This window comes from Salvia splendens, chromosome 1 (genome assembly GCF_004379255.2).
Source record: "Salvia splendens isolate huo1 chromosome 1, SspV2, whole genome shotgun sequence".
NCBI classification, from domain to species: Eukaryota; Viridiplantae; Streptophyta; class Magnoliopsida; order Lamiales; family Lamiaceae; genus Salvia; species Salvia splendens.
This window is the reverse complement of record NC_056032.1, coordinates 12711819-12737214: the sequence shown is the minus strand read 5'-3', so window position 1 is coordinate 12737214 and position 25396 is coordinate 12711819. Positions and strand designations below refer to the sequence as shown.

The following is a 25396-nucleotide window of genomic DNA, read 5'->3' as shown; positions in this document are numbered from 1 at the left end:
GTTTTCTGGAATTATTTCTTTCATTGTCGGCCTGTCGCCATAGAATTGTGTGTAAACTTTATGTGCTTAAAAAATTTATTTTTAACTTTATGTTATGCAATCATAGAATTATGTCATGAATATTTTAAATTTTAAATATTAACTTTTTTATATGATTGACTTATATTTTAGGGTTAAGGCTGAAAATTTAGAACCCGATAAATAAGTGGTAATTTTAATTATTTGTCTTAAACCCGATTAGCCCGATGGGCTAGCCCGAAACCCGAAGGTTTAGGGTTAGGGCTGAAAATTTAGAACCCGATAAAATTTCAGCCCGATAAGCCCGCACCCGATAAGCCCGAAACCCGAGTAGGGCCGACCCGAAACCCGTTGGGCTGGCCCGATTGACATCCCTAGTTAAGAGTACAAATAAGACCATTATGGCATACGGACATTGTGTTAAAAATGTGATTTTTCAACATGACATTAATGTGACAACCAACCTAAACAAGTGCGCAAAATATCATATTTGTCTCTTGCAATCTAAAAATCAAGTTAATGCCATAAAAATTAAAATAATTTATAAAGGGTCCAAATTTTAAAAGTGCAAAGCACACGGAATGAATACCACTACTGCTATTTCACTAATTTAAATAGACGGAAGCGTAACAAAAAAATCAACAATATTAATTATTTATTAATTGCATAAAGTATCAAAAGTAATTAGTATATGGAGTATTTAGTTGACGTCGGATTGCATTAAACATCATAAAACAGAAGATTAGCGGGTGCTTTTGCCAATAATTAATTAAAAAAAAAACAGGAAGCTAATAACACGCAACACGTGGCGGCCATACACGAGTTCAGAGGGAAAATAGACGGTTGAATCACGCCAAAATTTCCTAGGTTAGTAATAATAGTAGAAGATTATTTTTCCCTTTTTAGTTGTTGTCAGTTGTCACTAGTCACTACTCTTCCTATTCAAAACGTATAAACTAATCCCACCTCTTTCCCTCTCTTTCTCTTTCTAGATTGTCTACTTTTCAACTGTTTCTTTCCCTATTAACTTCTCCTCTCCTTCTGAATTGGAGCACTGAATGTAAAGACGAAGTGATCTCGCATAGTGTTTGCGAAGGTACACTATTTTCTTTTATTATCTCTTTCTTATTCAAAATTTATGGTCACTATAGAAAATGGGGTAATATTTGTCTCGGTTGGTTTGTGTGAAACGTTGATGGAATTGATGGAATTGCGTGACAACAAAGATCCAATTTTTACGGTGTAATTAGTGTATATCTAATCCCAAAAATTGAATTCTTTTCTTGATTCAATTTTGAAATTGTCAGCAAATTTTAAATGTTGGCGGTTGCTTTTGCTTCGCTTTTCCCTTTGGTTGAGTTGTCACTGGTCAGGGGCAATATGGATATGCAAGACACTATCTTTTCGCTTTTCATTTTTCATTTATTAAGTCCCCAATTTTGTTAGCATCTTAACATCTTTATTTCCCCCCTTTGAAGTCTGGATAAGTATTTCAAGAATCTAGCATATATTGGATCGATTTTGCACTTGATTGCCAACTATCCAAGTAGAATTTTCAATATCTTTTTTGCAGGCATTGCTTGATGTTTGTGTTGACTCTTAATCTGATTAGAAGGGGTGATGAAGACTCCTGTTTACGATGGATTTATACAGTTGACTCAAATGGTCGGTTTACTGACCTAGGAGGACTCATTTCTCACGGTTAAACGCCGCTATATTGTGATCGAGTTTTAACAATGGCTGTGGCCGGTATGCATAATGTATCTGCTTTTGGTCCCTTCTTTCTGGACTCCCAAACTAGTGTGTCGAGGCAGTGGAGTGATGAGCCTGGCACCCGTGCATCTTCTCTTCTTAAGATGTGGCGAGAGCTCGAGGGTGACCACGTGGCTAGCCCTTCTTATAGGTCAAGGGGACAGAGAATTGCGCGAAGGAGTGATAATGAGCACGAATGTGATATCTCAGAAGATGCTTATGATACCGAGGCTCCAGCAGTTAGAGGTTCGGAGATAGACCATGATGATAACAATAGTATCGTATCTGGACAATCAAGTGACTTGGGAGAATTAGAACGAGCAAGAGTGAGACAGATATTTCAAGAATGGATGAACAGTGGTTCCATTGGCCGTTCGCCTAATGGTTTCCATCTAAGTAACTGTTCAGGGCCACAATGGCTTGGTAAGAATGATACTGAAAGAGTGAGATTTATCAGAGAATGGGGGCAGACGAATTCCCAGCAGAGAAACAATCAGGCATTGGTCAGAGATGGAGGTGCTGAGGTCGTTTCTCGTATTGAGCAGGTGCGTGAAGGAATGGCTGTCTCCCATTGTGAGACTACTGCATGTCGGCCCATTCGCAGATTATGCGGCAGACAAACTCTGCTTGAACTTCTCCAGAGGGCTCAGTGTGAGAGGAAGGCAGAGCTTCAGGGTCTGTTGGAGCACAGGCCCGTGTCGAATTTCACCCACCGCAATCGCATACAGGTGATTCTTTATAATCACACTTTCCTCCGATTCCCTTGCATTATGTTTTTTCTATGTTAGATTACTATGTATCTTGACCTTGCACTGTCTTGTCCTAACCTGCATCACATGATACTGATTTTGTGTTCACTGTCGTGGAATCTGTTCACGATGGATACAAGGTTTACCTTTACGAAGGTTTTATTTGATTAGTAAGATCAATAATGAGTATTTTGATCATCCTGTTGATCTCACTAACTAATATACGCCAACTTCAGGCTTTGCTTAGGGGTAGATTCTTAAGAAACGAAACAATGATACCAGACATCAGACCATCTTCTGTAGCTGCAAGAGAACTGGGTTTGCTAAGGCAACAGCATACTGTCTCTGGCCTCAGGTATTCCCTACTTCTCCACCAATTTGTTAGTCGTTGCCGGTGACTGTTGGATCTGTAATCCGAATGTGTATCACTGTAGGTTTAGGTTGTAGCTTATGTGATTCCTGATATTCAATTATGATATGCTTTATTTTGGGTTGTAATTTTAGGGTGCTTGATGATTCTCATCTCTATTTTCTGTGATTGATGTTGTTTATTTTCACTCTAAAGAAGCTAAATTCTCTGTTAATGTGATGGCTTTAACTGAAACTTACTGTTGAACAAGCTAAGCCTAAGCATGTAGTGCAAAAAAAATGCTAAACCTAAGCATGTGTATATTTATTTCTCCTGTTAAACTAACTGTATCATAATGTGGGAAAATAGGGAAGGATTCCTTTCTAAATTGGAAAAATCTGCTTCCACTTCAACAAGCAGTACTGAATCTGATTCTTGGTTGAGTGATCAAAACCATTCTAAATTAGAGTCTACATTTCAAGAAAGAGAAATAGCCACAAATTCTGCAATACCTGACCTGGAAAGTGATGCGGATAGACATGGGAATCTACCGGAATTTGGAAGAGAAGTTACTGCAGTTGGGAAACAAGCTATGCACGATTCGGGTAATGAGGAAGATGTTTCTTCTGGAAATAAGGGGCATGTGCAAGAAGTATCTTCGTACATTGATGTCAGTCAGCGAGATGTTCCGTGTGATGTTGGAAGTGTTGATACCACAGAGGGCAAAGTTTTGGAGGGCAAGGCTACTGAGCAAATGTCCACTGCCGAGGGAGCTGGTATTATCAGAGGCAGAGGAGAGATAACTGTAACCATAAGCAACGAAATTTCACTAGAAACTGACACACTACACTCTCTTTATGAATCGGGAAGTGGTGTGAGTTATGACGAGGAAACTGCGGCACATACTGTTGACTTGGAAGGAAATGTGGACGAGCAATTTGATAGGCCAGTTGATTCTGCGACCGACATTGAAGAATGGGTGGACACGAGCGGAGAATCAATGGCCAGAATCTGGCAGGAAACCTCCTGTAACGAGTAGTTACGAGACACATCTGATAACAATGCTGCAGAGCAAGATCAGATGCAAGAATCACATGATGACTGGCCAAACCACGACTTACAGGAGGCTATCGATAGTTGGCTGGCTATACCTTCTGGAGAGGTTGGTGATTCTGTTGGAAGGCTAAATGCGTTCTATTACTCTGATGACAACAATGTACACAGTATTGAACTTGGAGAACTTTTCAGCCGGTATGCAAAATTAAATATTATTTCGTGTCATCTCCACCAGATTGACGAATTTCGAGTAACTGGTTCTAATTTTCTTTATGATGCAGGAGACACGTCTCTGGTCTTCTTCGAAGTGGTTTCCGTGAGACCCTTGACCAGGTGCTACAATCTCACGTGGAAAGGCAAGGTCACACTTCTGCTGAGTGGGAACTGGAGAATGAATCTTCTTCTCCTAGCCTAGTTGATCAAGACCAGCGACAGCAACCAAATGGTGATTGAGCTATGGAGGCTGCAGAAAGAAATTCATTTGATCCAGCTTCTTCCTTCGTATCCACTCCCCAGCCACTCTGGGACGAGAAAATGCAGGGGGCAAGCTTGCCTCAATGCAGCTTGAGTCAGCATTTTGGAACGGTAATTTCACATTTCCTAATCCATTTTTGTCATAGTATAAGATGGGAGACTTTCATCTGTTCTAAAATATTGTGCGTGCATCTTTCTGGTTAACGTGTATAGGAGTGGGAGGTGGTGAATGAGTTGAGAAACAACATGGCCAGGCTTCAGCAAAGGTTAAACAACATGCAAAGCATGCTGGAACAGTGCATGGACATGCAAATTGAGCTGCAACGGTCAGTGCAGCAAGAGGTTTCTGCTGCTTTAAATCACTCATTCTTAACAAAAGGCAAGTTTGTCTATGATGGAAATATGGAATACAAATCTTTGTTGGTAACAGCATCTAGCTTCATCTTTTCCCCAATGACCATTTTCACCATATGAAATCCAGGCGCATTGAACAGGTTGCCTCTTCACGAGGAGTCTCAATGGAATTGTGTACGGAAAGGTATTTGCTGCTTGTGTCACGACAGCAATATCGATACCTTATTGTACAGGTAACTAATACACTAATGATTACCATGTCAAAAGGATTTTTTTTAAATCTTTGATTGCTGTGAAATAATCTTTCTCCATCAAATTTTCATTATGAAATTTCTGATGCTGTATTCAAAATGCTGATGAAAGTGAACATGCAGATGTGGCCACATGTGTACCTGTTCCAAGTGTGCTGTCAAACTGATCCAGGATACAGGGACGTGTCCGATGTGCCGGGCCCTAGTAGTCAGGCCGTCCGAGCTTACTTTATCCAGTGAATAAAATTAAAGAATATTTAGAGCATGGTGGATTTATCTGATTCAGGATGAGGAAGTTGCTTGATGATTGAGATCTTTTTCATTTTGCAAATGATTAACGTCAGAATAAGTTTGGAAGAAAAGAGATGGAAAAGGAATTAGAAATTGATTATACAACCTTCAGAAAGGAATTTTTCTTCCTTAAAAAAGAGAGAAATTTATGCACGAGTTTTTGTTAATTAAAGTCTAAAACTAGAATAAGCGGCAAAAGACTACTTATACTTGATGAGAAAATAACATAAGAGGGCCGAATAAAAACACTAGAATCTAGAATCCGGAGAACCCACCCGGCCCGGGTATGCTATGCTACGAGCCACCCAGTCAGTTGGTCGAATCTCAGTCGATCAATGGCCCTTGGAGTTAGCGTTGCATGATTTTGGCCCAATTGATCCATGCATGCGGTGTTGGCCTTAAATTCAATATTGAACGCCAAGGTTCATATCATCCTCTCCTTCTTTTTAAGGATTTATCCTGAATTCATGCACCAAGTTTTTTTGAGCTCTCTATGCTCGGTGATTGCTATAAAAATCCTACTTACGTGTCTTTTTTTATGCTTGCTAATTAGAGTACTCAATAAATACTGAACATAATGTATGCTGGATAAGTTTTGCTCACTTTTATTTGTAGTAATACAAAGTGTTGTGATTTGCGCACACAAGGCTTTCACACACTCAAGAAGATCACACACACACTCACTGTTGTATGAGATCACGCAATGCAGAAACACACACACTCACACTTTGAGTATTGAAGATGATAATCTTGGAGAGAAACTTGAAAACTCTTTATTGATTAAACTCCTAAACTACATACACGGTTTTGAGCTATTTAAAGCTCTACAATCAAGTAGCAACTGCTACTAACTAACTACAAGAAGAATCAAGAAAACAAGAAGAATAACCGCTACATCTCAGCAACTAACTGCTGCTCCAACGGCTAGTTCGGCTAGGTTGCTTCTTCCTTCTCGGCTTAAGACCGAACTCCTTCCTCGGCTCAAGACCGAACTCCCTTCTCGGCTCAAGCCGAGCTTCCTTCTCGGCTCACAACCGAACTTCCTTCTCGGCTAGTTCCAGCTCAAAGCCGAGCTTACCGAACTCCCTTCTAGCCGAGCTTACCGAACTCCCTTCTAGCCGAGCTTACCTTCTTCTGCCTTCTTCTTCCAACTGAAATGAGCACTCCATTATTACAATTCTCCACCTGAGGGCTCATCTCAGTTCTTGCACAAACATTGATCAACTTCTTGCAATGATCAAACTTGTCTCTACCTAGAGACTTTGTTAGCATGTCAGCCGGATTGTGCAAGGTGTTAATCTTAATCACCTTCACTCTCCCCTTTTCAATCTCATCTCTAATGAAATGCAACTTTATGTCTATGTGCTTGCTCCTTTCATGAAAACCCGGATGTTTAGCCAAGCACATAGCTGAGCTGCTGTCACAATGAATCACCATTGTCTTTTGGTCAAAACCAAAGTCAGAAATCACTCCCTGAATCCAAAAGCTCTCCTGTACAGCTGCAGTGAGAGCTATATATTCTGATTCTGTTGTTGAGAGAGCAACAACACTTTGCAAACCTGATTTCCAGCTGATTACAGTTCCAAACATGGTGAAAAGATAACCTGTTTGGGACTTTCTGTTGTCCAGGTTTGCAGCATAGTCTGCATCACAATAGCCCTGCACAACCTCCTCAGATTCACCTTCCCAGCCATTGAAGACAATTCCCCAGCCACTGGTTGACTTCATGTACCTCAATATCCACTTAAGAGCATTCCAATGCTCCTTCCCCGGGTCAGCCATGTATCTGCTAGTCACTGAGATAGCATGTGCCAGATCTGGTCTGGTACAGATCATAGTATACATAACACTTCCAACCACACTAGCATAAGGAATAGACTCCATCTCCTCAGCCTCTTGCTTAGATTTAGGGGCCTGCTCCTTTGAAAGCTTAAAACTCTGGGACAGAGGAGTTGATGCAGCTTTTGCATTTTCCATTTTGAATCTCTGCAAAACTTTCTCAATATAATCAGTTTGCAGCATCCACAGCTTCTTGCAGCCTCTATCTCTCTGAATATGTATGCCTAGGATCTTCCTTGACTCTCCTAGATCCTTCATTTCAAAGCTTGACTTCAGATCTTGTTTAACTTTCTGAATTTCTGTCATAGAAGGCCCTGCAAGTAGCATATCATCCACATAGAGTAATAGGTAGGCAATGGGAGTCCTGCCTGCCTTCTTGATGTAAATACAATCATCATATTCTGACTTGGAGAAGCCAATCTTCTTCATCTGTGCATCAAACTTCTTATTCCACTGTCTAGGACTTTGCTTAAGTCCATAAAGACTTTTCTGTAACAGGCACACCTTGCCTTCTTCTCCAATCTTCACATAGCCCTCTGGCTGTTCCATAAAGATAGTTTCCTCTAGATCTCCATTGAGGAAGGCTGTCTTCACATCAAGCTGTTGTAGCTCCCAGTCAAGCTGATTCACCACAGCCAATAGGATCCTAATTGAAGTGTGCTTCACAACAGGTGCAAACACTTCATTGAAATCGATTCCCTCCTGCTGTGTAAAGCCTCTGGCCACCAGCCTTGCCTTGAACCTGACTCTATCCTTATCAGTGGTCTCAATCTTTCTTTTAAACAACCACTTACAGCTTACCAGCCTCCTTTCCTTACCATCTGTACTCAGCTTGGATTTGTCCACCAAAATCCATGTTTTGTTCTTGAGTAAAGACTCTATTTCCTCATTCATGGCTTCAATCCATCTTTCTCTATCTTTACTCTGCATAGCTTCTTTATATGTGAGTGGATCTGCACCATCAATACTTTCAGCTGCACACAGAGCATAATACACAACATCAGAGAACTTTGTTGGTGGCCTTGTTTCTCTTCTAACTCTGTCCCTTGCAAGCTGATAGTCTCTGATAGAGTCTGATATAGACTCACCAGCCTGGTTGCCCTGAGTTGGAGTCTCTTCTTTATCTGAATCAGACTCACTCCCTGAGTCAGTAACTCCACCTGCTCCTAGGCCAACCCCCACAGGCTCCACCTTGAAGAAATCACCCTCATCTTCACTGGAGTCCAGCTTATCTTTCTGGTATGGCATCTGATCCTCCAAGAACACCACATCCCTACTCACCAAGACCTTCTGCTTACCGGGCTCAATACACCAGAGCCTATACCCCTTAACACCCCTCTGATACCCCAACATAATACATTTCAGAGCCCTAGCTTCAAGCTTGCTTTGCCTAGCATGAGCATAGGCCACACACCCAAACACCTTGTACTTTGAGTAGTCACTATGAGCTCCATACCACATGTAATCAGGAGTTTCAGATTTCAGGGCAGTAGATGGGCATTTATTGATGAGATAGGCTGCTGTATACACAGCCTCACCCCAGAACCTGCTGCTCAAACCAGAACCAAGAAGTAGGCACCTCGCCCTCTCTAGGATTGTCCTATTCATCCTCTCCACAACACCATTTTGCTGAGGATTACCAGGAACAGTCCTATGCCTCTTCATACCCTTCTCTTTACAAAACAGATCAAACTCAGCAGACAAGAACTCTAGGCCATTGTCTGTTCTTAAGCATTTAACACTTCTACCCTTCTCTAGCTCAACCTCCTTACACCATATCTTGAACTTTGTGAGTGTTTCAGATTTTTCTTTAAGAATATATACCCACAACTTCCTTGTATAGTCATCAATGATAGCTAGATAATACTTTCCTCCACCAATTGAACACACCGGTGAAGGCCCCCAAAGATCACTATGTATGTAGTCTAAAGGGGCTGTAAAAGAGTGAATACCTGTAGGATAGGGTGCCTTCTTTGCTTTTCCAAGTATACACTGCTCACAGGGGTCCATCTTGTTGAAATCTCCAGAGATCAGGCCCTTCTTGATGAGTTCTTTCAAGCTTCCTTCTGCTGGATGGCCCAATCTCTTGTGCCATAGCATTATGGAATCATCTGACACTGCATTGCTTTCTCCATCAACAGCCTTAGCCTTCAGATAATAGAGAATATGCTCTCTGTCAGCCTCCATCATCACTGCATCTCCAGATTTAACAAACAATTTTCCTTGACTCATCAATATGGTGAACCCTCTCTGCTCCAGCATTCCCAATGAGATGAGATTCTTCTTCACTTCTGGAATATACCTCACCCCAGTTAGGATCTTTATAGAGCCATCTTGTAGGCTTAGCTTTACCTTCCCTATTCCTCTGATCTGACAAATGTGATTATTACCCAGCACCACAGTGCCGGCTGCTTCTTGAAGGTCATGAAACCAGCTCCTATTTGGGCACATATGGAAGCTGCACCCCGAGTCCATTATCCACCTGTGACTGACCCCACTGTCACTAATATTCATAAGTTGAGCCGGGGGATCAGCACTCTCCACACAATCAGATTGGTTGTGTCCCTCAGAGGCCATCTTTCTCTTCCATGCATGACAATCTTTCTTCAAATGTCCAGGTTTCTTGCACCAATAGCAAGCTCTGGTTTCCTTCTGAGCATCAGAACTTGAGGGTTTAGGGCCCTCAAACTTCTTCTTGAAGTTCTGCTTCTTGAACTTCTTCACATTCAAGGCCTCTGCAGCTTGAACATTGGAGCTTGCAGAGCCTCTGTTGGCTGTCTTCTGGAGTTCTTTGGCCATCAAGGCTGAATAGACTTCTGCATAGGTGATAGGTTTATCTCTTCCATAGATAATTGCATCACTTAACTGGTCATACGAGCTAGGCAAGGCATTCAATGTGAGAATGGCCTTATCCTCATCTGAAATCTTGACATCAACAGATCCCAGGTCATCAATGATCTTGTTGAACTCCTCTAGCTGCTCAATGATGGACCTATCTCCAGAAAAACTATAGGCATACAGCCTCTTCTTGAGATACAGCCGGTTAGCCAAGGATTTGGCCAAGTAAACTTCATCCAACTTGTCCAAGATCTCCACCGCAGTCTTGGCTTCTTGAACATCCCTCAAGACCTTATCTCCAAGGCACAGAATCACTGCAGAATGTGCCTTGAGCTGCATCTCCTCCATCTTTGCCTGAGCTTTATCATCAAGCACTGGAGCATTTCCTTTCTCCTCTGGTTTTGCAAGAACTGCGGCCAAGCCTTGTTGAATCAAAACCGCCTTCATCTTCATCTTCCACAGGCTATAATCATTCTTGCCTGTGAATTTTTCTGCATCAAGCCTTGCTGCCATCTCTGAAACCGTTTGATCCTCTGCAAATCAGCTTCAATATCCCTTCCCACAGACGGCGCCACTTGTTGTGATTTGCGCACACAAGGCTTTCACACACTCAAGAAGATCACACACACACTCACTGTTGTATGAGATCACGCAATGCAGAAACACACACACTCACACTTTGAGTATTGAAGATGATAATCTTGGAGAGAAACTTGAAAACTCTTTATTGATTAAACTCCTAAACTACATACACGGTTTTGAGCTATTTAAAGCTCTACAATCAAGTAGCAACTGCTACTAACTAACTACAAGAAGAATCAAGAAAACAAGAAGAATAACCGCTACATCTCAGCAACTAACTGCTGCTCCAACGGCTAGTTCGGCTAGGTTGCTTCTTCCTTCTCGGCTTAAGACCGAACTCCTTCCTCGGCTCAAGACCGAACTCCCTTCTCGGCTCAAGCCGAGCTTCCTTCTCGGCTCACAACCGAACTTCCTTCTCGGCTAGTTCCAGCTCAAAGCCGAGCTTACCGAACTCTCTTCTAGCCGAGCTTACCGAACTCCCTTCTAGCCGAGCTTACCTTCTTCTGCCTTCTTCTTCCAACTGAAATGAGCACTCCATTATTACACAAAGAGTAGTATTCAAATAAGATAGAGTGCAAAGATAAATTTCCAAACAAATGAATTCGGTTATTCAAAGCAAAATAAAATTTGGATGCAGCACCTAATTTTGGGAGTAAAACAAAAGGGAAACAAAGAAACTAGACTTGAAAGTGAGCTAATGATTCCACGATGCCCACTTTTAATCCCTCACTAAATATTCTTTCTCTTTTCTGATTATTCAGAAGTAGTATTAAAGATGAGTAGGAGGAGGAGGTCACGCAACCATTGACAGTCTGTGTGTCAATATAAGTCCACTAGTTTCACGCAACGACTTTTTATTACAAATGGGGAAGTCCCATATCGGTTTTTCTCTTCTTGTTTCAGTTTTGTTGTTGCTTCAAGGATCTTTAGTAAGAACAGATGATGGATCAGAATCATGGGGCTATGTTGAAGTCAGGCCCAGTAAGTGCTGCTCCTTTAATTGCTTTTTAAGTAGGAGTATCAATTTTCTGCTCTGATTCTCTCTCTCTATAATGAGCAGAAGCCCATATGTTTTGGTGGTATTACAGAAGTCCGCACAGAACTGAAGATCCCAACAAGCCTTGGCCTATCATTCTTTGGCTGCAGGGTGGACCTGTGAGTTTATTTTTTCATAATTCTCTTATACTAGTATTGCTCAAATTTTGATTGCTGGTTCATCAGGGTGCTTCTGGGGTTGGGATTGGTAATTTTGAGGAGATTGGGCCTTTAGACACCTATTTGAAGCCAAGAAATTCAACATGGCTCACAAAAGCTGATCTCCTTTTTGTGGTGAGAATTGTCTTTATCCACATATCATGCATATTCTTCATTCTTGAAAATACTACTCCATATTTCATGATTTTTTTTTGGTGTAGGATAATCCAGTTGGGACAGGATACAGTTTTGTGGAGGATCTGGAATTGCTGGTGAAAACTGATTATGAAGCTGCTGATGATCTAACTACACTTTTGATTCAGATTTTCAATAAAAATGAGACTCTCCAAAAAAAGCCCTCTTTATATTGTGGCTGAATCTTATGGGGGAAAATATGCTGTCACTCTTGGATTATCTGCTCTCAAGGCAATTCAAGCTGGCAAATTAAAGCTCAAACTTGGAGGTAATTGCAAATGTCAAATTTCAAAATTAAAGGGTGGGAATCTTGAATTTAAATCTCTCTTGAGTTGAAGAATTCTTTTTATGCTATGTCATAGGAATTGCATTGGGTGATACCTGGATTTCACCAGAAGATTTTGTGGTGTGTCTTGTTTGTTTGATTCTTGCAACATGTAAGTGAACCCTTTATGATTGTCACATGATTATGCAGTTTTCATGGGGCCCTCTTCTAAAAGATGTCTCAAGGCTGGATGATGGGGTACGAACTAAACAACTAAACCCTAGTTGCGAGCCCAATAACAGTGACGGCCCATCAGCCCAAAACCTAAGAAAGAGTATCAGTTCGGCATGACCAAAGAGTTCGGTTCGGCACAACCAAAGAGTTCGGTCGCAGCCTACAGCTCGGTAAAAGCCAACCAATCAAGCTCTACTCTCAAAACCCAAGAAAGAGTATCAGTTCGGCATGACCAAAGAGTTCAGTTCGGCACAACCAAAGAGTTCGGTCGCAGCCTACAGCTCGGTAAAAGCCAACCAATCAAGCTCTACTCTCAGATCGGCAAAAGAACCAATCAAGCTCTACTCTCAGATCGGCAAAAGCTAATCGGCAAAGTTCAGCAGTTCGGTCTCAGTGTTCGACCGAACAAGGAGATAGTGGACCCATGCAGGATCTCCACGACCTCCATTACACCCACGATCTATTTAGTGGTGTTAAGCAGTTATCAACCATCCACGATCTAGTGAGTGGTGCTGCAAACCACGATCTTAGTTCAATGTATAAATAGAACCTAGATCAGATAGACGGGGGTTAAGCTCTCTAGATCCTGAATCTATAGCAAATCAGTATTGTAATCTGTAATCGAGACCAAGCAATACAAATTTGCCCTCTTTTCTTCCCGTGGACGTAGATTTACCTCAGTAAATCGAACCACGTAATTTTCCGTGTTGTGATCATTTATTACTTGCATTTATTCCCATCAAAAATTCGCCACATCATCACTGGCGCCGTCTGTGGGAAACAGAGAACCAAAACTGTGATAAAAGCGAGTTTTTGATCCTTTTCCACCAAAAAAAAAAATGCATACCAGATCACATAATACCCGTACTTCCGTCCGTGATGAAGGTGAGGAAGCTAGTCCAGCCCGCAGGTCTGGAAAACAGCCTCGGGAGAAATCTGCCTCTAGTTCTCACGGTGAAGGAACAAACCACTCAAAAAGTCATCGCACCGAGCCTCCCCAGCAGCTCGCTTTGAATGAGGCTGTCAAGTTGTTCTTGGCTGAGAAGCAGGATGAGTTCCAAACATTCCTGCAAAAGAGCCAGAAGCCGGAGAAGAAAACAGCGGATTCTCCCTCCCCCTCCAGACATGAAAGTCACTACCGCAGTAGTGTCGCACCTTCCAGGAGAAAGAATCCTCACCACCGACATGTTCCTTCTCCTCCTTGTTACCGAAATCACAGGAGAACTCCATCTCCACCATACCGGAGAGATGTCGGATTCGCTATGTATGGAGCGCTGAAGACTCCATTCTCGGATGATATCACCAGAACTCCATTGCCACAGAATTACCGAACTCCGTCAATGACTTATGACGGGTTAGTGGATCCTCATGATTTCCTGGGACGCTATCAGTATAATATGGCGAACCAAGGTCTCAATGAGGTTCACATGTGTAAGCTGTTTCCCGAGCTGCTTATCGGGAACGCAAGAAGGTGGTTTGACAGCCTCCCTCAAGGGAGCATTAGATCTTACAGAGATCTAATGGATGCTTTTCACAGGAGATTCTTCCAGAAAGCGGAAGCCCGAATCACTTCGGCTCAGCTGCTTTCTATACGTCAAGGTCGCGATGAAAAAATTAGCGACTTCATGACGAGATTCCACAAGGAATGCCTACAAGTAGATGATCTCAATGATCTACTTGTCATTTCGGCATTCCAAAATGGAATTCTGCCCGGAGCTCTCTACAGAAAGCTCGTTGAGTGCAGTCCGCAAACAGCTCAAGAGATGTGGGACATTGCGGACCAGTTTTCTCGTGCCGATGAGGCAGACCGTCGAAAACGGTCTTTAGACAGCTCATCCAGAGGAGACAAAAAGAAGCCCGATCATAGCGATCAGGGGCTTCCTCGCCGAACTCCTTTTGAAAGAATTCAAAGGGCACCGGTACAAGGCAGATTGGGACCACGTCTCGATCTTGAGAAACCGCCCGCTCAGTTCGTACCATTGAACAAGTCGAGAGCGGAAATTTTCGAACTGCATTCTGATATGTTCGAAAAACCAAAGCGGATGACGAAATCAGCCACGCGCCGAAGTCAGGATACGTACTGCTCCTACCATCAAGACCACGGTCACGATACCGAGGAGTGCCGAAATTTGGCAGCAGGTATTGATGTTCTTGTGAAAGCAGGGACGTTAAAAAAATACCAAAGCAAGCTGCCGAAGAAGAATAAGAAACAGAGAGGTGCGAACTGCGCTCCTCAGGATCCTAAAAGGCAACAGGATCCCGAAGACGAGGACGAGCCGCAATATGACGGAGTAATCCAGACTATTGACGCTCTCCCAGCCGGGAAGACTAAGTCGTCTCTAAAAGCAGAACGCAGAGGCGTCAATCGAGAGGAGCCTATGCATAAAAGGCTGAAGAAGGAGGAAGTAATCACGTTTTCAGATGCAGATCCCGTCCCGACCATTTCTCCTCATCAAGACGCGATTGTCATTCAAGCCGGAGTGGCAAACAAACTGATCCACAGAGTGTTTGTGGATACAGGAGCGTCGGTTAGCATTCTTTTTAAAGAATGTTTTGATAAACTGGAAGTGGATCCAGCTCGGCTCAGTCCGGCCCCACTTCCTCTGAAAAGTTTCGCCCAGGAAGACACCCGCCCTGAAGGTACTATCAGCCTTCCGATTACGGTGGGAAGAGCGCCTACTAGCTCCAGTACGATGATCGAGTTTTTTGTGGTAAAAGCTCGGTCCCCGTATAACATCATCCTGGGAAGAGACTGGCTCAACACAGTTCGGGCCATTTGCTCTACTTATCACCTCACAATCAAGATCCCCACTAAAGGAGGGATTGCAGTCATCCGAGGTGATCAAAAGAGAGCAAAAGAATGTTTGCAGATTGCGCTTAAAAGTGCCGAGCAATCAGATCGGCACCATCAAGCATAGCAATCACAGCAGCCGGAGTCAGAGGCAGGCGAAATGACCGAAGTCACACCGGAGCCGAACTCGATGACAGTTCAGTTATACGAAGATGATCCATCCAGAACGGTCAAGATCGGTTTCGCGGGAACACCTCTGCTCCGGGAAAAGACCATCCAGCTCCTCAAAGAGTACAAAGATGTCTTTGCGTGGTCTCCGTTGGACATGACCGGAGTGTCTTCCGAGGTAATTACACATCGGTTAAATATTGATCCCTCAGTCCGGCCTATAAAACAGAAGCAAAGACTCTTTGCGGCAGAAAGAAATCAAGTCATCCATGACGAAGTCCGCCAATTACTGAAAGCGGATGTATTATTCGAAGTAAAATATCCTTCTTGGGTGGCCAATCCTGTGATGATCAAGAAAAAAGAAGGAGGATGGCGGATGTGCATAGATTTTACCGATCTAAATAAGCACTGTCCTAAAGATTGCTACCCCCTTCCGAACATAGATAAAAAAGTAGAAGCTTTGATAGGCTTCGAAATTTTCTGTTTTCTTGATTTGTATAAAGGATACCACCAAGTTTTAATGGATGAGAATGATGCTTCAAAAACGGCTTTCATTACTGACTTCGGCATTTTTGCTTATAAAAAGATGCCATTCGGTTTAAAGAATGCCGGAGCCACATATCAAAGGATGGTAGACAAGCTATTTCGGCACCTGATCGGAAAAGAGGTTGAAGTCTATGTTGACGACATAGTTGTTAAAAGTAGAAGCACTTCGGATTACGAAGACAATCTCAAATCAACTCTCGACGTGCTCAAAAAAGCCAACCTCAAACTCAATCCCCAAAAATGTACCTTTTTGGTAGATTCGGGAAAGTTTCTGGGTTGTTGGGTTTCAAAGGACGGACTCAAGGCAAATCCCCTAAAGGTTCAAGTTGTTCAGAACATGGCAATGCCGAAGTCCATACATGATGTGCAAAGGCTAACTGGATGTCTAGCCGCACTGAATAGATTCCTTTCCCAAGCAGCCGAGAAGCAACTGCCGTTCTTCAATGTTTTGAAGAAGGCACCAAAGTTTGAGTGGGGAGCCGAACAGAAAAAGGCTTTTGACGAACTCAAAAGTTATTTAGCCGAACTCCCTATTCTCTCTGCTCCAACAGATGCCGAAGTGATATTCTTATATTTAGCGGCATCAGATCAAACCATTAGCGCGGTACTTGTACGAGAAGAAGGCCTAAAGCAGCGTCCTATCTACTTTACAAGCCGAGCATTAAGAGGTCCCGAAACAAGGTATCAACCTCTGGAAAAAATTGCTCTGGCATTAGTAAATGCAGCAAGGAGACTGCGGCCATATTTCTATGCTCACAAGGTATGCGTCTTAACCGATCTTCCACTTCGGCAAGTTTTGACTAAGCCTGAAGCATCAGGCAGAATTGCCAAGTGGGCCATAGAGTTGGGAGAACATTCAATAGAATATCTACCTCGGAAAGCCATCAAGGGACAAGCCTTGGCAGATTTTCTGGTAGAGGCAAAGTTTGATCAAGCAATCCCTATTATTGCCGAACAGAAAAGCCCTACCAATGATGAACCAACACAGCCCCAGGAACCCGAAGTAGAGCCGCCGGACTGTTGGATTGGATTCGTAGATGGAGCTTCGAATAAGACGGGAAGTGGAGCTGGTATTCTACTTATCGCTCCCGACGGACACGAGGTAACTTATTCACTTCGGTTCTTATTCCCAACCACTAATAACGAAGCCGAATACGAAGCCCTTCTTGCCGGACTTCGGTTAGCGCAAAGTCTATTTATCAAATCTCTCAAAATCCATTGTGATTCACAAGTCATAGTGAATCACATGTTGGGTACGAGTGAAGCCCGAGATGAAAGGATGAAAAAATACTTGGACAAAGCGCAAAGCATTAGCCGAAGTTTCTCTTATTTTCGGATAATCCGCATTCCCAGAGCGGAAAATGGCCGAGCAGATACTTTAAGCAAGTTAGCCTCATATCCGAGCTCAAAAGTGGAGGAATTACCGCACAGAAGCATTGATGATGCTGAGGTACTTTCAGTAACCAGCTCGCCGAACTGGATGACGCCAATATCAAAGTATCTAGATCAAGGACAACTGCCCGAGGATAAGAGAGAAGCTCGGAAAATCACATGCCGAGCACTTCGGTATGAACTTCATGAAGGAGTCCTATATAGAAAGTCCTACCTTCAACCGTTATTGCGATGTGTAGGACCAGAAGAGACGGACTACATCCTTAGAGAAGTTCATGAAGGATCGTGCGGCAGCCACATCGGAGCTAGAGCTTTAGCTAAAAAAGTTCTGAGATGGGGATATTATTGGCCAACTTTGGTACAAGAAGCAGTACAGCTCGTTAAGAAATGTACGAAGTGCCAAATCCATGCAAATATCCCAAGGATGCCGCAGACCGATCTATGTGCTATGCAAAGCCCTTGGCCTTTTATGCAATGGGGCATAGACATAGTAGGACCACTACCACAAGCTCCTCGGCAAATGAGATTCTTGATCGTTGCCGTGGACTACTTCACAAAGTGGGTGGAGGCTGAACCATTAGCTACGATAACGAGCTCGAAGGCATTGGATTTTGTTTGGAAGAACATAGTTTGCCGATTTGGCATACCCCATATCCTCATTTCGGATAATGGGACTCAGTTCACCGACAAGACATTCAAGAATTGGTGCCAAGAGTTGAATATTCAACAGCGGTTCACTTCGGTCTCTCACCCACAAGCAAACGGACAAACGGAAGTAACAAACCGTATTTTGGTGAAAGGATTAAAAGCTCGGTTAGAACAAGCCAAAGGACAATGGGTAGAAAATCTTCCTCAAGTCCTATGGTCTTACCGAACTACACCAAAAACCTCCAACGGTGAAACTCCGTACAGTCTAGTGTACGGCACTGAAGCCGTAATTCTGGTTGAGATCGGCATACCCAGCCCCCGAACACTCAATTTCTCAACAGAACTGAATGATGACGGACTGAGAGCCGAACTAGATCTTGCCGAAGAAAGAAGAGAACTGGCCTGCATAAAAACAGCCAAGTACAAGGAGCAAGTAACCCGGTATTATAACCAAAGGGTGAAAAAGCTGCAGTTTCAAGTGGGAGATCTCGTATTGAGAAACAATGAAGTAAGCCGAGCAGAAAAGCTGGGCAAACTTGAACCCACATGGGAAGGTCCGTATCGGGTGTCAGAAGTCCTGGGAAAAGGGTCTTATAAATTGACTCACATGTCAGGAGAACAAGTACCCCGAACATGGCATATTTCCAACCTCAAGAAGTTCCATTTGTAAGAGACAAGGTCTGGTCAGTCTTGTGTCTAGTTCGGTCCTAGGGATATGTGCTTTCATGTTTCTATTTGTCCTTTATGCTGGTCGTTTTATAAAAGTTTAAAATCTTTTTCGTCTTTTTTATTTGTCTTTATGTGCGTTTAGTCTCTATGTGCGTTTTGTCTCTTATAAATATTACTGAGGTATATTGATCTTTAAAGGCTGATCCCCTTTTTAGATCATGTATTAAAGACAATTGTGAGTCCAAGCTTCTAAGGAAGATACAAGACCACAATTCAGCTTAAGAAACAAGCAGTTCGTCTGAAACGGACTGCAATAAGCCGAAAACCACTTCGGTCAACCAGGGAAAGTCCAATCCAAGCGATAAAACTCGCCAAATTAGGACACAAAAGGAAAGTCCAATCCAAGCGATAAAACTCGCCAAATTAGGACACAAAGGGAAAGTCCAATCCAAGCGATAAAACTCGCCAAATTAGGACACAAAAGGAAAGTCCAATCCAAGCGATAAAACTCGCCAAATTAGGACACAAAGGGAAAGTCCAATCCAAGCGATAAAACTCGCCAAATAAGGACACAAACTGAGTCCGGTCAAAGAAGAATTTACTTCATAAGACCGAAGACGAGTCCGGTCAAAGAAGAGTTTTCTTCATAAGACCGAAGACGAGTCCGGTCAAAGAAGAGTTTTCTTCATAAGACTGAGGACGAGTCCGGCCAAAGAAGAGTTTTCTTCATAAGACCGCGGACGAGTACAATAAATGAAATAAAAAATCGCTGAACTGTAAATACGCAGTGATAGAAGCGAAATGAAAAAATTTCATTTATTAAGTCTTGTTCGGCATACAATTTCGCTGCCCTACGAGAAGGCGTTACACCATTACAAAGGACTATTCTACTGTCCACGGTTGCTAAAGTTGAGCCACCTATCCAAAAAATCCTCATGATGCTGAGTTCGGGTGTTCCGAACAGTTGAAGAATAAGTAGGTCGACGAGATGCTCTGATCGACCTACCGCCCCTTCCCTGAGTCCAGGAAGTTCTAGCACCTCGGCGGCGAAGAGTCTCTTCACGAAGCATCCGCTGATCTTGCTCACTCATAATCACAACTCCTCTACGAACTTCAGGGCGTTCTCGTCTTGACATTTCCGATTGCTCCGGAGTCCGTTGCTGACTTGGAGTACGTTCTCGTCTTGACGTTTCCGGTTCATCCTGAGTCCGTTGTTGGTTTGGAGTAGAATCTTGAGCAAGTGGATTAGAGGTTTGAGTTGGAGTGTGAGCATCTGTTGGCGGGAAACGCCTAAGGAATCTCTCGATTGAGGGACGCCGGGAAAGAATGATGTCGTACCGAGAAGCCAAGCGCCGCAATGACTTCACAACTTGTTGGCAAGCTGAGCTCTCCAGCGCATTGTTCTTCCGGAGTACATGAAGCTCCTCCCACAGTTCATCAACTTGATTCTGAACTTCAGATATGGTCATTCCCCCGCGCCCGCAGATGAAATCCTCATATGCAGTCCTCTCAGCGATGACAGCGTTCAGCTCGGCCTCCAGATCTTTCTTTATGGACTTTAAGTCCTTATTGTTGGACTCCAGCTCCACTAACCGAGCCAAGAGTTCGTCATACTTCACCTGGTCATCTATGGCTTTTTTCTCAGCTTCGTTTAAAGCCGAAGAGTATAGCCGCTTCCAGTGAAGTACCTCCAGCTCCTTAGAGTTAAGAATACAAAGCAGCTATGTCAGTTCGGCATTTCAGTTTACCGAGCAGGCAGTAAACCACAACAGGAGTAAAAGAGATTACGAAAAGCTACAAAGAAGACACGAGTGTAGAAAGAAGAATTTTTTCATTCACAAGAAAAATTTTTTACACAAGGAGGGCTTCAAGGCCATTTTACAAGGAGAGAAAGAAACTAAACTAAGAGAAGGGAGACGAAATCATACTCCGCCAGTTTCGTCTCCGGCTCCTCTGTGGGTTCCAGCCTCCTTCTCCTTGTCTACTTCGGCTTCAGCCTCGGCCTCCCTACTCCCTCCAGCCTGCTCGGTGCCCACATCGCCGATCTGCTGCACCTCCTGCTCAGCATGCCCGTCGCCGGCCTGCTGATCCGTCTGCTCGGTCTCCTTGCCGGCCTCGTTTTCCTGCCCACCCTCTTCGTTAAAGATTGAAGCGGGTGAAACAGGTCCCAAGGAGGCAAAGATGGCCTCCATGTTCTCGTCCCGGTCAGCGCGGCAGTTACGGACTCTTTCAGCAGAGAGCAGGACCGAGGAAGAAGCAAGCTCCTCAAGGAGCGGCAGACTCTGGAGACGAGCTGCAATCTCTCGGCCATACAGCGGCAGGACGACTTCGGGTCCCTGCTCAGCGTTATCGGTCATCAATTTCAGCAGATCACCGATAAAGGCCGAAAATTGATTGCTCAAAAAGAGTTTCTCCGCGAAAACACGGAGAGCCTCCCCCTGAGCAACCACGGCGGCAGCCTCCCTCTGTTTAGATTGCTCTCTCTGGATGATGAGCTGGTTTTTGGCACGCTGAGCTTCATCCTGAGCCGAGATCCTAGCGGCCCTTGCCTTCTCAAAGTCTGCCCGAGCCTGTTCGGCCTGGTGACGAGCAGCATTCAACTTCCTCTGTATCTCAGCATAATCGTTGGACGCTTTGGAGAGTTCAACGGCGACGAGCTTGGAGAGCATATTGTTCCTCTGAAAATGAAAAAAGGAAAAAGTCAACAGAGGGGCCACAAAAAATATAGGAAAAAAGCAAGGCCAGAAAATCAAGAAGAGAATTCACCTCTACAAAGTCCGTTGGCCATGCAAAAGGCTCACAGACATGTTCCGAAGGGGCCGCCAAGACAATGTCTTTCTCCGGCGCTCTTGGGGGTTTCTGAATCTTCCCCTTCCCCTTTGCCGAAGTCGACCCCGGCTTTTTTGGATCCGAAGAAGAGGTCTTCTGCCTTTTCGGATTCTTCTCGGCATCAGACGCCGAGCCGGTGGCTTTCTGTCTCTCCGGCTCATTAGATTCGGAGGATTTGCGACCGAGCTTGTTTAGCATGTTCACTGCCAAAAAGCAAGAAAACAAGGTTAGTCTTCGTCGTTAAAGCAGTAAAGCATAAAAAAGAAATCCTCACCCTCAGTCTCTTCGTCCGAAGACGAGGAATCGAACACGAAGTCGCCCTTGACGAGCTCAGATTCCGAATACTGTTTCCTAATCATGGGAATCTTATTGAGCTCGCCCTCGAGCTCGTCCAACGGTTCTACCCGAGGATGAGGAATTACGGACTTCGGCCCTCTCCAGGAAAAGTCCGGAGCCGCTGTCCTATTGTAAAAAAAGAAACGATTTTGCCACTTCGGCCATTTGGTTTTACAGAATGCTCTGAAGGGCTGTAAAGGGATCAAGTAAAACCAGGATCCCTTTCTCTTAAACTGAAAGAAATTAAGGATTGCCCTCAAAGACAGATCCTTTTCTAGTCTACGCAGCTCGGCAGCAAAGGCCGATAAGTGCCTCCAAGAATTTGGAGTCACCTGACCTAAAGGAAGTTGAAAAAAATCAAGAAGCTCTACAAAGGCAGGGGGAAGAGGGAAACGAAGCCCGCATTCTAAGCAGGCTTCGTAAACGGTGGCATAACCCTCCGGCGGCGAGTTAGCCCTATGAATGTCGTCGGGAATCACCACTAACCCCCCAGGAAGAAAATATTTTCCGTGTAAGGATATCACAGTATCCTTACTCAAAATGCTCGGAAAATATTCTACCGTCTTCTCCCCGGACTTCTTCCGGCCAGAAGACCCCTTACCCCCCTTCCTACCGCTACCTGATTCAGAAACAGATTCAGAAGAAGAAGACATGATTCTTACTCTCTGATGGTCGAAAGTCTGAAGAAAGTCTTGAAGAAGCGGAAGAAAATTTTTCGAAAAAGGGAGAGAATACAGAAGAAATAATCGCAAAAGTGTTTCCAATGATGATGAAAGGAAATATTTATCGGATTCGCAAAGGCATTTCAAATCCGTCGCGCCGTTTCAAATCCCACTTTTTCTGGATTCAACGGCCGGATTTACTGTCACATTTAATGCAGACACGCGCATGGCACGTCCCCTGACGTCAGCCTCCCCTTACATTTATCCAAAATGCCGAAGTGATTCACTTCGCTTTTCGGGGGGGATGGTGATGGGGTACGAACTAAACAACTAAACCCTAGTTGCGAGCCCAATAACAGTGACGGCCCATCAGCCCAAAACCCAAGAAAGAGTATCAGTTCGGCATGACCAAAGAGTTCGGTTCGGCACAACCAAAGAGTTCGGTCGCAGCCTACAGCTCGGTAAAAGCCAACCAATCAAGCTCTACTCTCAAAACCCAAGAAAGAGTATCAGTTCGGCATGACCAAAGAGTTCGGTTCGGCACAACCAAAGAGTTCGGTCGCAGCCTACAGCTCGGTAAAAGCCAACCAATCAAGCTCTACTCTCAGATCGGCAAAAGAACCAATCAAGCTCTACTCTCAGATCGGCAAAAGCTAATCGGCAAAGTTCAGCAGTTCGGTCTCAGTGTTCGACCGAACAAGGAGATAGTGGACCCATGCAGGATCTCCACGACCTCCATTACACCCACGATCTATTTAGTGGTGTTAAGCAGTTATCAACCATCCACGATCTAGTGAGTGGTGCTGCAAACCACGATCTTAGTTCAATGTATAAATAGAACCTAGATCAGATAGACGGGGGTTAAGCTCTCTAGATCCTGAATCTATAGCAAATCAGTATTGTAATCTGTAATCGAGACCAAGCAATACAAATTTGCCCTCTTTTCTTCCCGTGGACGTAGATTTACCTCAGTAAATCGAACCACGTAATTTTCCGTGTTGTGATCATTTATTACTTGCATTTATTCCCATCAAAAATTCGCCACATCATCACTGGACAACAATGGCCTCAAGAAATCAAATAGGTGTATACAAACTTGCATCTTGATTTTGGTCAGAAATTTCTTGGAGTATTTTCTAACAATAGATATTTGAAAAAAAGTATAGCTGAGCAGATTAAGCAAGAACTTGAGGCAGGCAAGTTTGTTGAGGCAACAGGATCATGGAGTGATCTTGAAGGTGTGATCAGTTCCAGCAGTAATTCAGTGGTAAAATAAAACATTTGATTAGAAATACAGACAATGCGGCTTTAAAACATCGACTAAGATTCGGTCAATATGCTATTTGCAGGATTTCTACAACTTCTTGCTGGATTCAGGGATGGACCCTGTGTCCTTGTCAGCCTCTGAGCTATCACAACAGATCTCCATCAGGCGATACACAAGATATCTGAATTCGTTGAGGCGGGATACACCGGATGGTGATGGTGATGGTGATATCAATACCCTAATGAACGGTGTGATCAAGAAAAAGCTCAACATACCTCAAAATGTTGAGTGAGTTGATTGTTTCTTTACATGAGTGTTGGTGTTGTTGATGATGTTAACATAAACATTGATTAGTATTAATGATGCTTTGTGGTAGATGGGGAGGCCAATCAGGTTCTGTTTTTTCAGCATTGGAAGGAGATTTCATGAAACCTAGGATTGATGAGGTACATCCTATTGATGATATGAGATTAGAACATTATACATATGTTGCCATTGTAATTTTTTTTCATTAATTCAGTTTTGGATGTTTTGTAGGTGGATCAGCTTCTAGCTAAAGGAGTCAATCTCACTATATATAGTGGTCAAGTAATTGTTTTGAATCTTGATTTATTTTTTGTGTGAGCATTTTATAGATTTTGGTATGTTGTAAACTAGTATGAATAGTTTGTTGTGTTTTATTGTAGCTTGATGTCATTTGCTCCACAAAGGGAACTGAAGCATGGGTTGAAAAGCTCAAGTAATAAATTATTTTCCCACTAAATATCATTTGATTATGTTTATTTCTTTTTAGTAGTAATTGATATGACATTATTTATTAATTTTCAGGTGGGGTGGGCTTAAAACTTTCTTAAGCATGGAGAGAACACCAATGTATTGTGGGAAAGAGAGAATAACAAAGGGCTTCACCAAATCCTACAAAAATTTGCATTTCTATTGGATTCTTGGAGCTGGTCATTTTGTAAGATATTTTACTCTATTTATTGCTATGTATCCTTATATAAATAAATACATAACGAAATAGATGATGGTAAAAATACTAGTGCACTTGTCTGACCTAATGAATTCCAGAGTCCCAAGACTACACGCATGTTTGGTCCTGTCCTAGTCAAAATATTCATAAAACATCACTTAATTTATTTCTTTGTAATCAAATAGGAGTACTTTAATAATTCTATCGATAGTAAATGTACTAATTGTGACATTCATTTATATGGTACAAGTAAATAATATTGCATTATTGCTTGAAAGTCAATAGTTGGTCAGCCTTTTTCTGCAGTTTTGTGTTTTGCGTAGCGTAACATCTTCAATTTCAAATTCCACACTCAAGTGAAACTGTCAATCGAAAAGGAAAAATAAGCATAAATTAATAGGAAGCTGTGTATTTTCAATAATATTATATGTACATATAATTCTATTTTTAATAATTTTTGGACTTTGGTTATTAATATACACATGAGATATGTGACATATAATTTAATTAATTTAGATTTGATTTCAGGTACCCGTTGATCAACCGTGTGTGTCATTGAGCATGATAAACAGCTTGATAACCAATTCTAAATAGATGGCCTCCTTCAAGAACTGGTAGAAAATGATGTCATACGAAATAAAATAATTATCATAAAAATATCCCTCTTATAATTC

The 25396-nt window shown here is 43.0% G+C and overlaps 2 protein-coding genes across 2 annotated transcripts; both read left to right on the top strand.

The window, feature by feature from the left end:
• The first annotated feature begins 979 nt into the window (after positions 1-979).
• Positions 980-4773, top strand: LOC121800120. The gene is made up of 6 exons (XM_042199696.1): positions 980-1114; positions 1592-2498; positions 2756-2874; positions 3238-4119; positions 4206-4509; positions 4612-4773. Exons 2-4 carry the CDS (start codon positions 1755-1757, stop codon positions 3905-3907), a joined length of 1533 nt encoding a protein of 510 aa, XP_042055630.1. The 5' UTR covers positions 980-1114; positions 1592-1754; the 3' UTR covers positions 3908-4119; positions 4206-4509; positions 4612-4773.
• A 6216-nt stretch (positions 4774-10989) lies between these two features.
• Positions 10990-25374, top strand: LOC121742713 (serine carboxypeptidase-like 51). The gene is made up of 13 exons (XM_042135951.1): positions 10990-11708; positions 11775-11882; positions 11969-12210; positions 12305-12348; positions 12418-12460; positions 23542-23566; positions 23644-23749; positions 23832-24037; positions 24126-24195; positions 24287-24337; positions 24436-24488; positions 24578-24710; positions 25251-25374. The coding sequence occupies exons 3-13, from the start codon at positions 12084-12086 to the stop codon at positions 25314-25316; spliced, it is 924 nt and encodes a 307-aa protein (XP_041991885.1). The 5' UTR covers positions 10990-11708; positions 11775-11882; positions 11969-12083; the 3' UTR covers positions 25317-25374.
• Positions 25375-25396: the final 22 nt, after the last annotated feature.

Coding starts and splice junctions, on each gene's coding strand:
- LOC121800120 (XM_042199696.1), top strand. CDS start 1,755: ATGGCTGTGGCCGGTATGCATAATGTATCTGCTTTTGGTCCCTTCTTT. Junction 2,499..2,755: donor CCCACCGCAATCGCATACAG/GTGATTCTTTAT, acceptor CGCCAACTTCAG/GCTTTGCTTAGGGGTAGATT. Junction 2,875..3,237: donor CATACTGTCTCTGGCCTCAG/GTATTCCCTACT, acceptor GTGGGAAAATAG/GGAAGGATTCCTTTCTAAAT.
- LOC121742713 (XM_042135951.1), top strand. CDS start 12,084: ATGAGACTCTCCAAAAAAAGCCCTCTTTATATTGTGGCTGAATCTTAT. Junction 12,211..12,304: donor ATTAAAGCTCAAACTTGGAG/GTAATTGCAAAT, acceptor GCTATGTCATAG/GAATTGCATTGGGTGATACC. Junction 12,349..12,417: donor TTTCACCAGAAGATTTTGTG/GTGTGTCTTGTT, acceptor ATGATTATGCAG/TTTTCATGGGGCCCTCTTCT.